This window comes from Rattus rattus, chromosome 6 (assembly GCF_011064425.1).
Source record: "Rattus rattus isolate New Zealand chromosome 6, Rrattus_CSIRO_v1, whole genome shotgun sequence".
NCBI lineage: Eukaryota > Metazoa > Chordata > Mammalia > Rodentia > Muridae > Rattus > Rattus rattus.
In genome coordinates this window covers 38,425,376-38,438,847 of record NC_046159.1, presented here as the reverse complement: position 1 = coordinate 38,438,847, position 13,472 = coordinate 38,425,376, and the positions used below count along the sequence as shown (strand labels likewise).

Genomic DNA, 13,472 nt, shown 5'->3' with positions numbered 1-13,472 from the left:
TTCTCTCTGGCACTTGGCTCTTCTCAGAGTAGCAGGTTGGCTTTGTTTTCAAACCCATTTCCCCCTTCCTTCCATCTCGCGTTGACGTACAGGGTGATGTGGTAAGGCTCTTCCATGCTGAGCAAGAGAAGTTTCTCACGTGCGATGAGCATAGGAAGAAGCAGCACGTCTTCCTGAGGACAACCGGCAGACAGTCAGCCACGTCGGCCACCAGCTCCAAAGCCCTGTGGGAAGTGGAGGTAAGGAGTCAGCCGGGAGAGGTGAGGGAAGCGATTGTGTGTGTGTGTGTGTGTGTGTGTGTGTGTGTGTGTGTGTGTGTGTGTGTGTCGGGGGTCATTGGTGGGGGTTCAGATTTAAACCTCTCTGCAGCTGTGTTTCTAAATCAAACCAAACATTCATAAAAATAAGTAGACATGGCCCAGGGAAGCAAACACACCATGATGTACCAGGTGGATGTTGCATGGTCTGATGGTGAAAGATAACAGCTACATATTTTTTCCCCGAGCCACCAGAAATGGCTTTCCTTACCTTCCCCCTTCCTCTTTTGTTTTTTTTTCTCTTTCCTTTCTCTTGCTCGTTTGTGTGTGTGTGTGTGTGTGTGTGTGTGTGTGTGTGTGTGTATGTATGTATGTATGTATGTATGTGTGTGTGTGTCTGTATATGCCGGTAAGCTGCACTCATGAAATCTCAACAATATGTTAACCTAAACAAGAACTGAAGAAACACCCCAGCAGCTGACATACCTTTGGGGGTGGGGGTGGGGATTTCACATGACCCTATCTCTCTCTCTCTCTCTTTTTTTTTTATTAACTTGAGTATTTCTTATTTACATTTCGAGTGTTATTCCCTTTCCCGGTTTCTGGGCCAACATCCCCCTAACCCCTCCCCTTCTATATGGGTGTTCCCCTCCCCATCCTCCCCCCATTGCCGCTCTCCCCCCAACAATCTAGTTCACTTGGGGTTCAGTCTTAGCAGGACCCAGGACTTCCCCTTCCACTGGTGCTCTTACTAGGATATTCATTGCTACCTATGAGGTCAGAGTCCAGGGTCAGTCCATGTATAGTCTTTAGGTAGTGGCTTAGTCCCTGGAAGCTCTGGTTGCTTGGCATTGTTGTACATATGGGATCTCGAACCCCTTCAAGCTCTTCCAGTTCTTTCTCTGATTCCTTCAACAGGGGTCCTATTCTCAGTTCAGTATGACCCTACTTCTTGATGAAGAGCTGTAGGCAGTTGGTGGCTACAGAGAGAGGGAGAATCAGTCTTCTCCACTGATAGGTTATCTAGTCCTACGTGGTTAGCCTTAGGCATTTATATCTATGAGCAACATGGAATTAACTCATCAGCTTAATTATAACAATAAAATATAATAATAATAATAATAATAATAATAATAATAATAATAATAGACTTAAAATAGACAAGGCCATGAATTTGAGAAGAGAGAGGAGAGAAATCATGTAATTTCAATACTCATGCATGAAATTCTCAAAAAATAAATCAGATGGAAAGCAGCAAGCATCCAGATAGAAGGTATCCTCAGCAGGAGGGCCTAGGTGCCAGGAGGGGTGTTCCTTATGTTCTGGAGGTTTGGGATGACAAGAGAGGTGTTCTGCATGCTCTGGAGGTTTTAGTAAGGGAGGATGAACTGATGGGCTGAGGATTAAAAGTTCCTAAATGGCAATGAGTGGTCCCAATCCACTGAAAAGACCCTGGATGAATCGTATCACAAAGCAATAGTGAAAGTTATGATGTGGGAAGGCGGAAGGCAGAGAGGAAGGGTGAGGGTTGATAGAGAAGGCAGGGAGGTTAGAGAGCCGGCTGGAACAAGTAAAGAGAAGGTATTAGATAAAAGTACTAAACTGTCAAGAAAGAACTTCAAAGATTGAAGAGTTAGCACTGGACTGTGTTTCCTAGATGATCTGTGTTTTGGGAGGGAGAGACGAGGGAGTTTCTGTAATGTAAGGGAAAGACTTGGAAAATGACCACACTGGAGACCAGAGCTTCAAGTCGCACCTGCCAAGTCTGCAGGGCATGAGGAATGTCCCTCACAGGCAGGGGAAACGTCTGGAAAGGTGTTTTGAGTAACAGTTGGCACAGTCACTGTGCTGCTTCCAGAAAGCAATGATTCTGTCCTGAGGAATAGGCTTGCAAGACCAAGGAAGAAGCCGATAGGAGGGTTTGACTGTAAGGATTCTGAGAGCATGAAGGAGGGCAGGGCTGTCCTCCCCACTGCCCCCACTGAGTGACATGCATTTCTGTCACTACTTGTTACCTTTGCCACTTCTCCCACCTTCTCCCCTTGGCAAACATGGCAGAATGCCCAAGTCAGAAACACAGAATTGTATGTTTCTCTACATTCCACTAAGCTAAGAACCAGCACCTAGATCAAGAACCAGAGTAGTAGCCCTTAAGAGGTCCTCCAGCATGTTCCTGAGTACTTCCTGTTTTCTCCTGGTTAGGTGACCTCTGATAGGTGGCCAGCCTCTTCCTTGAATGGCATGGAGCAGCCTTCGGCCTAGGCAGCCTTATCTGTGTTGTTGTGTGTGTCAGACAGTGTGTTTCTTTGTCTTGCCTCATGGTGTTGTTTTGTTCACATCCTATGCAGCCTGTGAATTTGCCGCTTGTTGATGGCATTTGAGCTGTTTCTAATTTGGAGCGGTTGTGAGTAAAGCTTCAGGGACACTTGTGCTTAGACGTAAGCTTAACAGACACATAACAGTGGGATAACCGAAGCCTTTATTGGGTATAGGATTAACATTATAAGAAATTGCCCATCCAAATCCAGGTGTGATGACATGTTGCTAATTTTGGCATTTGGGAGCCAAGGCAGAAGGATTACCATGAGTTCAGGATCAAGCTACGCTATGTATAGACACCCTGACCCAAAACAAAACAAAAAGGAAACAGAGAAGAATGAAGTTGCCCAACTCTCTTCTGAAGTAGAGGGGATATTTTCAAAGTCTCCCCAGGAACATTTAATATGGTCGTCCTTCTCCATGTTGGCCACTGAAGTAGATATGAAGATGGTGCTCCTAGCGACCTATGCCCTCCCTTGTGATGCTGCTAATTTTCCTTTGTACTCATGTTTTATTTGTGAAGCTTTTCTGGTATATCTGCTCAAAAGCTTTGGCCACTTAAAATCCCCTTTGTCTTTTACCTGGATGAAGAAATAGGCTCATCCCAGCACTGCATGGATGATTTCCTGCAGTTGTCATGATGAAGAGACTACTTATATCCATCTATCCATCCATCTTTTTCTCCGTTTGTTTGCTTTTTCTTTTTTTGTTAGCTTCTCCATCAGTTCTCTGCTTCTTCCTCTCCACTATCTGTAGCATTTCTTTTTTGGCCATTCATATCTCTGTCAGTCCGTTTAGCTTGTTCCATTTAGGGAGTTCCCTGAGAGCTAGAATTTTGTCTTTGGTCACTGACATGCTCCTTGTTCACAAACCCTAATTTGTGTTTGTTCTTTCTTTTGTATTCAAAATAGTGTCTAAGAAGAAAGTGGATAGAGGAAGCAGAGAGGATACAGGAAGAGGAAATCAGGCAGTGGGGGAGGGAAGCAAAGAGGATACAGGAAGAGGAAGTCAGGAGGGGGAGAGGGAAGCAGAGAGGATACAGGAAGAGGAAGTCAGGAAGTGGGGGAGAGAAGCAAGAAGGAAGCAAGAGAAGGAAACAGGGCAGTAGCAGTCTCCGAGGATAACTAGAGTGGGAAATACAAAGTAAGGAAAAACCAAACATGTAGGAAGTAGAGGAAAAGCAGACTGTCTCCTGGCTTAACCACTTCCGTTGAGCCATTTTTCACTGGACAGGATAGTTTTGTATAGTTGGCACTTCATAAACAGATTCTCACTCTGCTGGGACATGGTTAAAACATGTAAGCCTACAGAAGTCAGGGTGTCTTGACTCCAGTGTCTTAAAGCCATTTGCCAAGCCCTCCTCATTCAAAATTGATTGAGATTAATAAAAGATGATGACTTTCTGAGGGGATTTAACTTGAAAGTTGCCTTTGAGGGAACTTTTTTGCTCTGAGGACAACCAGCTATCAATTTCTTGCTTCATTAAAATCTCTCTCCTGCCAGTTTGTTTGTTTGTTCTTGTTGTCTCTTCTGAATTTCCTATGAAAATGTTAGTGTTTCTTTAAATTGTTTAAAGGTTTCTGATTTACTGGGAAACTTAACTGTTCTTTCAAAATAAAAGAAAAGGAAAACAGAACCATGTGTTTTTATGGATTTAAAACACTAGATTTAGGGGTGCTAGAGAGAAGAGCACTAGCCGTTCTTATAGAGAACCAAAGCTTAATTCTTAGCACCCACGAGGCAGATAGCAACTGTCTGTAACCGCCAGTTGCAGGGCATCAGAAGTCTGCTTCTGGCCCCCATGGGCTTTGCATGCACACAATGCACAGATACAAAACCAGGCGAAAACACCCATGCACATAAAATAAAAATTCAAGGAAAAATCAGAAGAGCTCTTGAGGTTCTTACGTATTAGCATAGCCACCAGCTTTAGTTAACATGATGTGTTGGCAATGTGCTACAGTAGTTTCCTCTCTTCTGTTCTTTGTGTTATTGTGCTCATATATTTTTGTCTCTACATGGGCCATAAACCTCAGTTCCCTTTATTATATGTCTTGCTCCCAGGGGTTTGTAGCTAGTAGCCTTTAGATCTTTATATAAGCATTGTACGCCCTTGTAACCTACAAGCTGTGTATTGGAACCCTTTGCATGGTGTGGCTCAGAGATGCAGGAACACTGAAGAAGTTGTGTGTTTCTAAGCCACACCAATAGGATCTTCCATGTTTGCTTGCACAGTTACATCCTAAACTCTGTGTTACTTCATAGAGATCCAAGTATGCACAGAGGATTTCATTCTTCAGAAGAACTTCCCATGTTTGTTATAGTTCTGGTCTGCCATGGACAAATTGTATTCTCATTTGTGTGGAAATAACTTTGTTTTACTGTCATTTAAAGAGGTTTTTTCCTTCTTTTAATTAATAGCTTTATTGGGATGCAATCCGTACACTGTGTATTCACACTGAAAACTATACAATTCAATAATTTCTAATAGATTTGTGGGGCTGTGCAATTACTGGCCCTATAAATTTTTTTAAAATCATCTCTGAGGAATCCCTTTCCCTATTAGCAGTCACTGGTCATCCCCACCCTAACCTCCATCCCATCCCAGCCTCCTGGGACGACATCAATTCTTCCACGGATGCTCCCTGTAAGCAATTCTTGGTGCATGGCCTCTCTTACATAGGGGAGACTTTCACTGTGATTTGGGCTGCTGTACCCAAAGACTGGACCTTGATTTCTAAATGTCATTGCATGACACAGTGAATTAGGGAGCTCTCTGGGGTCTTTTGCTTGACGGTGTAAATCTCTTCAAAAGGCTCTGACCCTTTAGCTTTGGGGGTGAGATGTGAACACAGGAATCGAGGGAAGGGGCACATACATTCAGATGTTGCAGATACTGTCTTCGGAGTTCATCCATGTTGGCATAGTTATGAGTACTTTATCTCCCTTAGACCCAGTAATATTGCATTATATGAGTAAAGCCTTTCCTGTATTTATTTATCACTTTCGAACTTTTGGATCATTTTTACATTTTGGCTTCCATGAAGAATGCAACTATGAACATTGGTGTGAAAATATTTCCATGTCTTGAGTCTACAATCATGGGTGATAGATTCAAGTTGGACCTGTGAAGAGTACCCAGGCTAGCTCCCAAAGCATCTGCACATTGTTACTTCCCATCAGTGTACCATGGTGCTGGTTTCTCCATGGAGCTTTCATTCCTGAAAAGTAGTTCTGTTGCATATAGGATTCTAACTAGAGAGCAGTACCTGGTTTATACCGCTTGGCTGTGAGTACGATGGTTTTGAAATCTTTGTTCCCCTGTTTGCAGTATCTCAGAAACTTGACTCGGGTATTCCTTGTATGTGCATGTGTATGCTTATCCTGCCAGAATCCTTTAGGTTTCTTGACTGTATAGGTATGTGTCAAAATGACATGGGTCATTATTTCTCAGGGAAGTTTTCGACTTTGACATAAGCTGGAGCATTTACTGTCATCTGACTGAGGTACTGTATCACCTCCTTACTGCTTGACAGTGCAGGCAAGAGTTAATTCTTTGAAGGACTCTTCTGTGTAGCTTTATTGAGTGTGTAGGATTTGTTCTTCTTCTTAGGAGAAAGCAGGTTTTTTTTAAAAAAAGATTTATTCATTTATTATATATAAGTACACTGTAGCTGTCTTAAGATATACCAGAAGAGGGCATCGGATCTCTTTACAGATGGTTGTGAGCCACCATGTGGTTGCTGGGAATTGAACTCAGGACCCCTGAAAGAGTAGTCGGGTGCTCTTAACCGCTGGAGCCATCTCTCCAGCCAAGGAGAAAGCAGTTTTGTTGGTTGGAGTCACATTCCTGTGAATCAGTTTAGTCCTGTGCATTGCTAGGTCGAGGCAGAACAGTCTATACTGTGAGGCTCCCTTATTAATGGTCAGTGCCCAACGTGGTCCATAGGATCCCTCTGCAAGGTTTGTCAGTCAGAACCATTCTCAGCCCCATGGGAACTCTGGGAGTATTGACATTCCAGCTGTGTTTATGTGTGAGGCACATTCATGTATATGTGTGTTTGTTTATGGATGTGTAGCTGGGGTGAAAACAAAGCATGGACTTTGTGTGTGGTAGGCAAGTGCTCTGCCAATGAACTATATTCCTCTGCCAATCTTAATCATTTGAGCCATCTTGTGGGGTCTTTAGGTATTGGTGGTTTGATATTCAGTCAAAAATGTATGCAAACATCTGAACTCTCTGTGTCTTATCTCTAGAGGTCTTCCTCCCAACTCTGACCTTCTCTGTAACCCCATAGACCTGGTACTTAGATATATTCTCACTGGGCTACTCCACCTATTGTAAGAGACCACAGAGATGCACCACTTCCTGTCTAGCAAATACATGTGTTCCATAATCCGTCCCCATTTTCTCCTTCACTGTGGCACTGCCTTCTGTATGTCAGGTGCATTATCATAGCTGAAAAGTGAAGTTTCAGAGTAAATTACCCGCCTCTCCTTGCTCCTTACATTTGAGAGCACACAAGTACACGTAGGAGAAAGATCTCTGAAATTTTATTTTATCAACTTTTGCATTTTGTGGGTGAATTTCAGAATCTTTGTATTGGGGGTAAGGGAAGTGGCTCAATACTTGCCATCCCAGCATGAGGACCCAGGAAGCAGCTCTGCTTCCACATAAGGGCTAGGCACAGTGGCAGAGACAGGCAGATTCTCGGATGCCTCCTGGCCAGCCAATCCAGCCGAATGGAAGTCTCCAGATTCAGAAAGCACAATGGAGCAAGATACCTGAAGTCATCCTCTGGCTTCTACATGTGCAAGCACAAGATGAAGGCATGCATGTGTGTGCACACAAACGCACATGTGCATACACAACTAGCAAATGAGCTTTATGCCTCATTAGTATTAAGACAGAGATTTAAATAGTGTTTCAGTTCTTATTCCAGACATTTTGTTAACTCGAGACAATCCCTTCTATAGAGAAACATGATTCTGTATCTCTAAATTGAGATGTTCCATCTTGGTGCTTGGTCCAGCTTTGTAGAAGGGTGCTGACCCCCTAGTAATACCACTAGTGGACTGTGACTTGTTGGTGTCTCCAGTTCGGTGGCATTTCATTGTGGACTGGCAATTCTTCCACATCCATTAACCATCTCTGCTCTTGCAGGTAGTCCAGCATGACCCATGTCGGGGTGGAGCTGGGTACTGGAATAGCCTCTTCCGGTTCAAGCACCTGGCTACAGGGCATTATTTGGCAGCAGAGGTAAGTAGGTGCACATGGCTTTCTCTTGGGAAGTGAGCTCACCATGATCGTTATTCTTCACTCACTTGTAGCAGCTGGATGCCTGGAAGCTCAAGGGAGCATTCAGCCACGGGCTTCTCCGTCCACCTTTCTATGTTCTTCTCTCTCATTTCTCTAGAAAAGGGAAGTTACAAATGACTGGCACACTGTGGGACTTGACAGGGCTCCTGACCAAGCTATAGGGAGAAGGAAGGTAGAACATAATGCTTCTGTAGTTTTGTCGGGCAGCTCCCCTGCATTGCTTATATGCCACTGTGCTTATAGTCATCTGACAACCCCACGACTAACACAGGGGCCTGATACTTCCTGCACTGCACACATGGTAAGTAAAATCAGAAGTGTTGAAGTGCATGGAGAACTACAGCATTTCATAGAGAAATCTGATTCATCGGGGCTTTACAAGGAGACATAGGTGTCATCAATCTTGTAAGAATCACAAATCATATTAACAAATTATTTTGAGACAAGGTATCACTAGATAGCTTGACTGGCCTGGAACTCACAGTGATTGATTTATCCCCTGCCCCACCCCCACTTGCTGGGATTAAAGGCATATGCTGCTACATACATACGTACATAACACACACACACACACACACACACACACACACACTCTCTCTCTCTCTCTCTCTCTCTCTCTCTCTCTCTCTCTCTCTCTCTCTCTCTCTCTTACATACCCACACACATGTGCTGGGCCCTCAAGTTAACTTTTTGAGTCAGAGCCTTACTCTGCAGCCCAGGCTGACTTTCATTTCTCTATCCTTCTGCCTCAGTGATTTATCTACTGTATTTAGCTTATGAAAACTTTTTGAGCCAAGACTAGGTGTTGAAGAATGAGAGGAATTTCTATTTTAATTTGTATTAAATTAAGGGACATCCTGCTGTGTCACTGCTGTTGAGTCTTACTCTGACCTGATGGAAGATGTCCACCCAATCATAGTCACATTCTAGTCGTACATCAAAAGACTCCTCTGTTGTCTGGCACTACTGGCTCAGGATTTCTAAGGATTTGGGTAGGAATCAGTCCTGCTTCTGCCACAGGCCCTAGGAATTTGGATTCTAAATGTGTAAACCCCCTGGAGTGTCTTGATGCTTGGATGAACTGATGATTTTGAAGTACCTGAAGAGCCAAACACGAAGAAGTCCAGGTTGACATTTAAAATGGAGTCTTAGGGGAGAGAGAGACCCATCTAAGCAGCTTTGAAAACCCCTTGATTATGAGGTTAAAGGTTAAAGGTGGCTATCTTTCCTGTTACGTTTTAAGGTAAATGTAGCTCCTTCTAGGTTTCCTAAGCAGGGCTATCAATGACTGTGTTGACATTATCTTTATCTTAGGCCTTTACTGTTGCTTTCCTAGTGAATTTGTTGTGTTTTCCTTGTCTATACTCAGAGCTGAACTGTCTACTAGTGACTGGTGGATTGTTCTGTGTGTACTGTAATGTGACTTGTGTTGTTGTTGTGGCATGCTGGTTCTGTGAATAGGGGAAGGGACAAGTTCTTAGCTGTTCAAGGACGGCCACGGGTATTGACGCCTCCTGCAGATGGGTCCTGGTCCTTTAGAAAGAAATGGATGTTTTAATTTCCTAATGATTCTTTTTCATCAGGTAGACCCTGACTTTGAGGAAGAATGCCTGGAGTTTCAGCCCTCAGTAAGTATAGGCAAGAGCCTTCTTGTCTTTGTCCGGTAGGGATAAGGCCAAGCAATCTGGAGCCCTACTTAAGAAATTGTGAAGTGGCCATCGAGTGTTGGGGAAGGGGAAGATTTAGGTTCTCTTCACCAAGGTCTTGTTCTGTGCTTCTCTTGAAGAATGTCATCTCTTCATATGGTCTTGGTGGTTTTCTTGTGTGTTCGGTCAAGAGTCTACACTTTTGAGTTGGAGAAGTGCATATGTCTCTTGGAATATTTCTGGGCGGGAGATGGTGGTGGTTCTTATGAAAGGTGACTTCTTACAAATAATTGTCTCTTAATGTTGTTGACCTTGACCTGTGACTCATCGAGATTTTGAAATGATAGCATGTAGTATCTTTTCAACTTGTGATATAGCACATGGGGCCTGGGACACATGTCCTCCAATGGCACAGTCAGGTAGCTGATCTCGAACTCTGCTTTTTACAGAGTCAAAATGGCATTAAATTCTGATGTGATTTGGAATTTTAGTGCAAATGGATTTAGCTTTGGAGAAATCATGGCCAAGTAATATTGATGTGTGCATACCCCAGGTAGGGGCTGAAGAGGGCAGTGGTTATGTTTCATGGACATGGGATATCCACAAATGGTTCTATTTGCAGAGCGCTTGGTTATGCTGAATTCAAACCAAACAAAATGCCAGGCCATCACTGTCTGACAAGTTAGTACATAGCTGTTCTCAGTGGTTGGTATGGTAGATTCGAGGACACTTGTTTTCCTAGTAAAATTTGAAATAGCACATCAAGGAGGGGAAGTAAGGCGGAGATAAGTCCAAATGAAGGTGCCCCAAATCTTGTGCTAATGTTTAACTTTCTAGTTATGTTTGGGTAGAGGGTTGGCAGTGAAAGAAACTGAGCCTTTGTGGCTGAGGACTTATGGCTGTGACTACATAGACTTCCTAGGGTTTTACTAGGGACATCTCCTCCTCTCTGTCCCAGAGGGTGCAGGGACTCATCTCCACCTTCCCGTTGCCTTTCTGTCACCTTTACTTCTGCAGACAAATGGAAAGCTTGTCCCCCACAGCTAATCCAGCTTAGAGAGCAGACCTAATCAGCTCGCTGCTGGTCTGAACCCTTGGTCTGGCTTTATTTTCTTGTTTGACATTTCTTATTCTTGGACAGTCTTTATTTTAGAGAAGAAGCTACCATGTATGGCCTTTGCACTGCCAGCTGAGGTATCACAGACGGAGTCTGACCTTTGGCACGAATATAAAGCATCGCTCATTAGAAGGGGAGATGATGTCTAAGTGAACCATGAACACTATGGGAGAGGGCACTGTTCCATTAGGTCTGTATATGAAGGAAGACAGTGTTCATTGTAAGATAAAGTGTGGTACTTGCAAACCCAAGGAGGAAGACAGACCTTTATTTAAATACCAGACTTGATCACCAACAAGTTGTATGATCTTAAACAAGTAATTTTCCTCCCCTGAGCCTCAGTAACTCTCTTTGTACCAGCAATATTTTCAGGTTGCACAAGCTCAGTAGAGATGTCAGTGTGCTCGTATCCAGCACACTGGATCTTGGCTTCACAAGAGTTAGGAAGGGCTGGGTGAGTGGTCTCACAAGATGTATCTCAGGTTCTTTTGGGCTCAGTGGTCTTTCTGAGTCTTACACTTCCCCATGTTAGTGATATACCAGCAGGCTGAGTATGGATCAAGACGGCATTACTCTGATGGTCCCAAGGTTGCTGGACCTTGGGTGCACATGGAAAATGAGTTTATAGAGAAGGTCTTACTTGTATCCAAGAGACTGGAAGCACAGCATTGGTCTCCATAGGCAAGTATTAGCCTTGAGAAGACCCTGTTTCCCTTCTTTGGCTGTTTAGCTTGGGAGTGAGAAAGCTGGGTGAGCAGCATCCTCTTCTCATCTGGAGGTTGGCATCAGCGAAAAGAGGGACCTAATTAGCTGTGTGGTGCTCCTTCTGAAATCAGTGCTAACTTGGCTGGCCTGAGAGAACAGAAGCCAACCCGAGGCTTGTTTTCTGCTGCTCACTGCACATGTGCCTTTCTTCTCACTAGATGGCATATGCACACCATGACTGCTTCTGGGCTCCCAGGCTAGATGAAGAAAGTGTCCTTGAAGGCACAGTTTCCCTCTGGATCTGCTGACTCTCTGATCTGTTACTCCCTCTAACCAAGCTCTTAATTACAGTTGGTTCAGACCCGGTGTTGAGAGTGGTGTGTAGGACATGTCGCAGGGGACAGGAGTTTGGTGAGAACGGACGTCCATGGTTTCTTTCCTGTGGAGAGGCACGGAATGTTTTTGTTCCAGATGTTATTTTAGGGTACAGAGGGTAAAATGCCTCAGAGTTTTAGGTACTAAGAGAACTTCTTAATTAGATTTTTAGTTGTGGTTTGGTTTTTGAGACAGGGTCTTTGTATGTTTCCTGGGCAGGTCTTGAACCCTTGGACTCAAGCACCACCACAACCCTTGCAAGCTCCGAGTCTCCCTAGTACACCTGTTAGCTGAGACAACAAATCTATGCAAGGCCGGATCTAAGAAGTTAGATCCACCCTTGTGGAGCTGTTTTCTCACTTTCCCTTTGCCTTTGATGTGACTTCCTATTCAAGATCACAATTATCTTCCTCTATGTATTTGGGAAGGAGGTGATGTTTCATCTAGAGACAAGCAAGCCAAGTGTGAGGAAATAGTGTTTTCCCAGTAGGTACAGGGCATGTGGTTACACTAGGAATCTCAGGCATTGAAAAGGATTGTTTGCATGGTCACCGAGAGACATTGCAGAGTCTATCAGGCATTCAGGCTAAGACCACTTGCTAATACCTCTGGCATATGAGTTTTGCTATGTAGACGAAAATGTGTCCTTAGAGTTGCCCAGGATACCTTCATTGTTAGTCAGGTCTTACTGTGAAGGATTTTCCTTCATTTCAACCAAATCCCACTGTAACATGAATGGCCTTTTGCGTTATCAGCAGCAAACTTCTTAATCAGTGACCAATATGTTCTTTAGGGCTAGAGTGACTTGACAACCTATTGACAATTGGAATTGTTAGTAAGGGACACTTGGATTTAGGCTTATTTCTTCTTCTAGGAAGTATCCACGTTATATTTTTGGTGGACGGCCATTACTGTTTATTGCACCACCACAAATCAAAAGTTTGATAGGCCAAGTTTTCTCCAGTGCTTCTCTGCTTCCCGGCAGTTGTGTGTGGATGTAGTTATTGGAGTGAAGATCTTCAGTGACTATAGTTCTGTTTGCACAGTCTTCTGCTCTTGTCACTCTTCAGTGCTTGAAGACTTCATATGAGTGCCCTCGGATCAGGTGGCCGTGATCACCCTGCAGGGCTACTCTGAAACTGTTGTCCTTCTCCTGCCAGCCGCTGACACTCACTGTTTCTTCTCTTCTCTTCCTGTGGACTGGACTGATGCTGGTAAGGGAGGCTGTTACCTTCGGAGGTCCTTACTCTACATCTTTTGCCCTCAGGTGGACCCTGATCAGGATGCATCTCGGAGCAGGTTGAGAAACGCCCAAGAAAAAATGGTGTACTCTCTGGTCTCTGTGCCTGAGGGCAACGACATCTCCTCCATCTTTGAGCTAGACCCCACAACTCTACGTGGAGGTGACAGCCTTGTCCCAAGGTATGATTTGAAAATTCTTTATTCCAAGAAAGTCCGGGCTGGTCGTGATGGCCTGGATTTGTTTCACGGACTTTTCTTGAAGCACTTACGAAGAAGGTAGTGAAGCATTTGGACTGACCCTAACGTGATGTATGGGTCATCAATGGTAAGTTGTTGATAGTTGGGTAAAAGGTACTATATTTATGAGGCTGGAGACATGGCTCAGGGGTTAATAGGACAGAGGGCCAGGTTTGGTTCCCAACGCACATATGCTGGCTCTCAACTATCTGTAACTCCATGTCTATGGGGTCTGATATTCTCTTCTGGCCTCT

The 13,472-nt window shown here is 44.0% G+C and overlaps 1 protein-coding gene across 1 annotated transcript in view; it reads left to right on the top strand.

The window, feature by feature from the left end:
- The window catches only part of Itpr1 (inositol 1,4,5-trisphosphate receptor type 1), a 323,135-nt gene that overhangs the window by 132,484 nt on the left and 177,179 nt on the right, over positions 1 to 13,472 (top strand). Inside the window, exons 10-13 of the mRNA XM_032905993.1 lie at positions 93 to 239; positions 7,741 to 7,836; positions 9,480 to 9,524; positions 13,007 to 13,161. Coding sequence (XP_032761884.1) covers positions 93 to 239; positions 7,741 to 7,836; positions 9,480 to 9,524; positions 13,007 to 13,161 — 443 coding nt within the window. The remainder of the gene's footprint in view (positions 1 to 92; positions 240 to 7,740; positions 7,837 to 9,479; positions 9,525 to 13,006; positions 13,162 to 13,472) is intronic.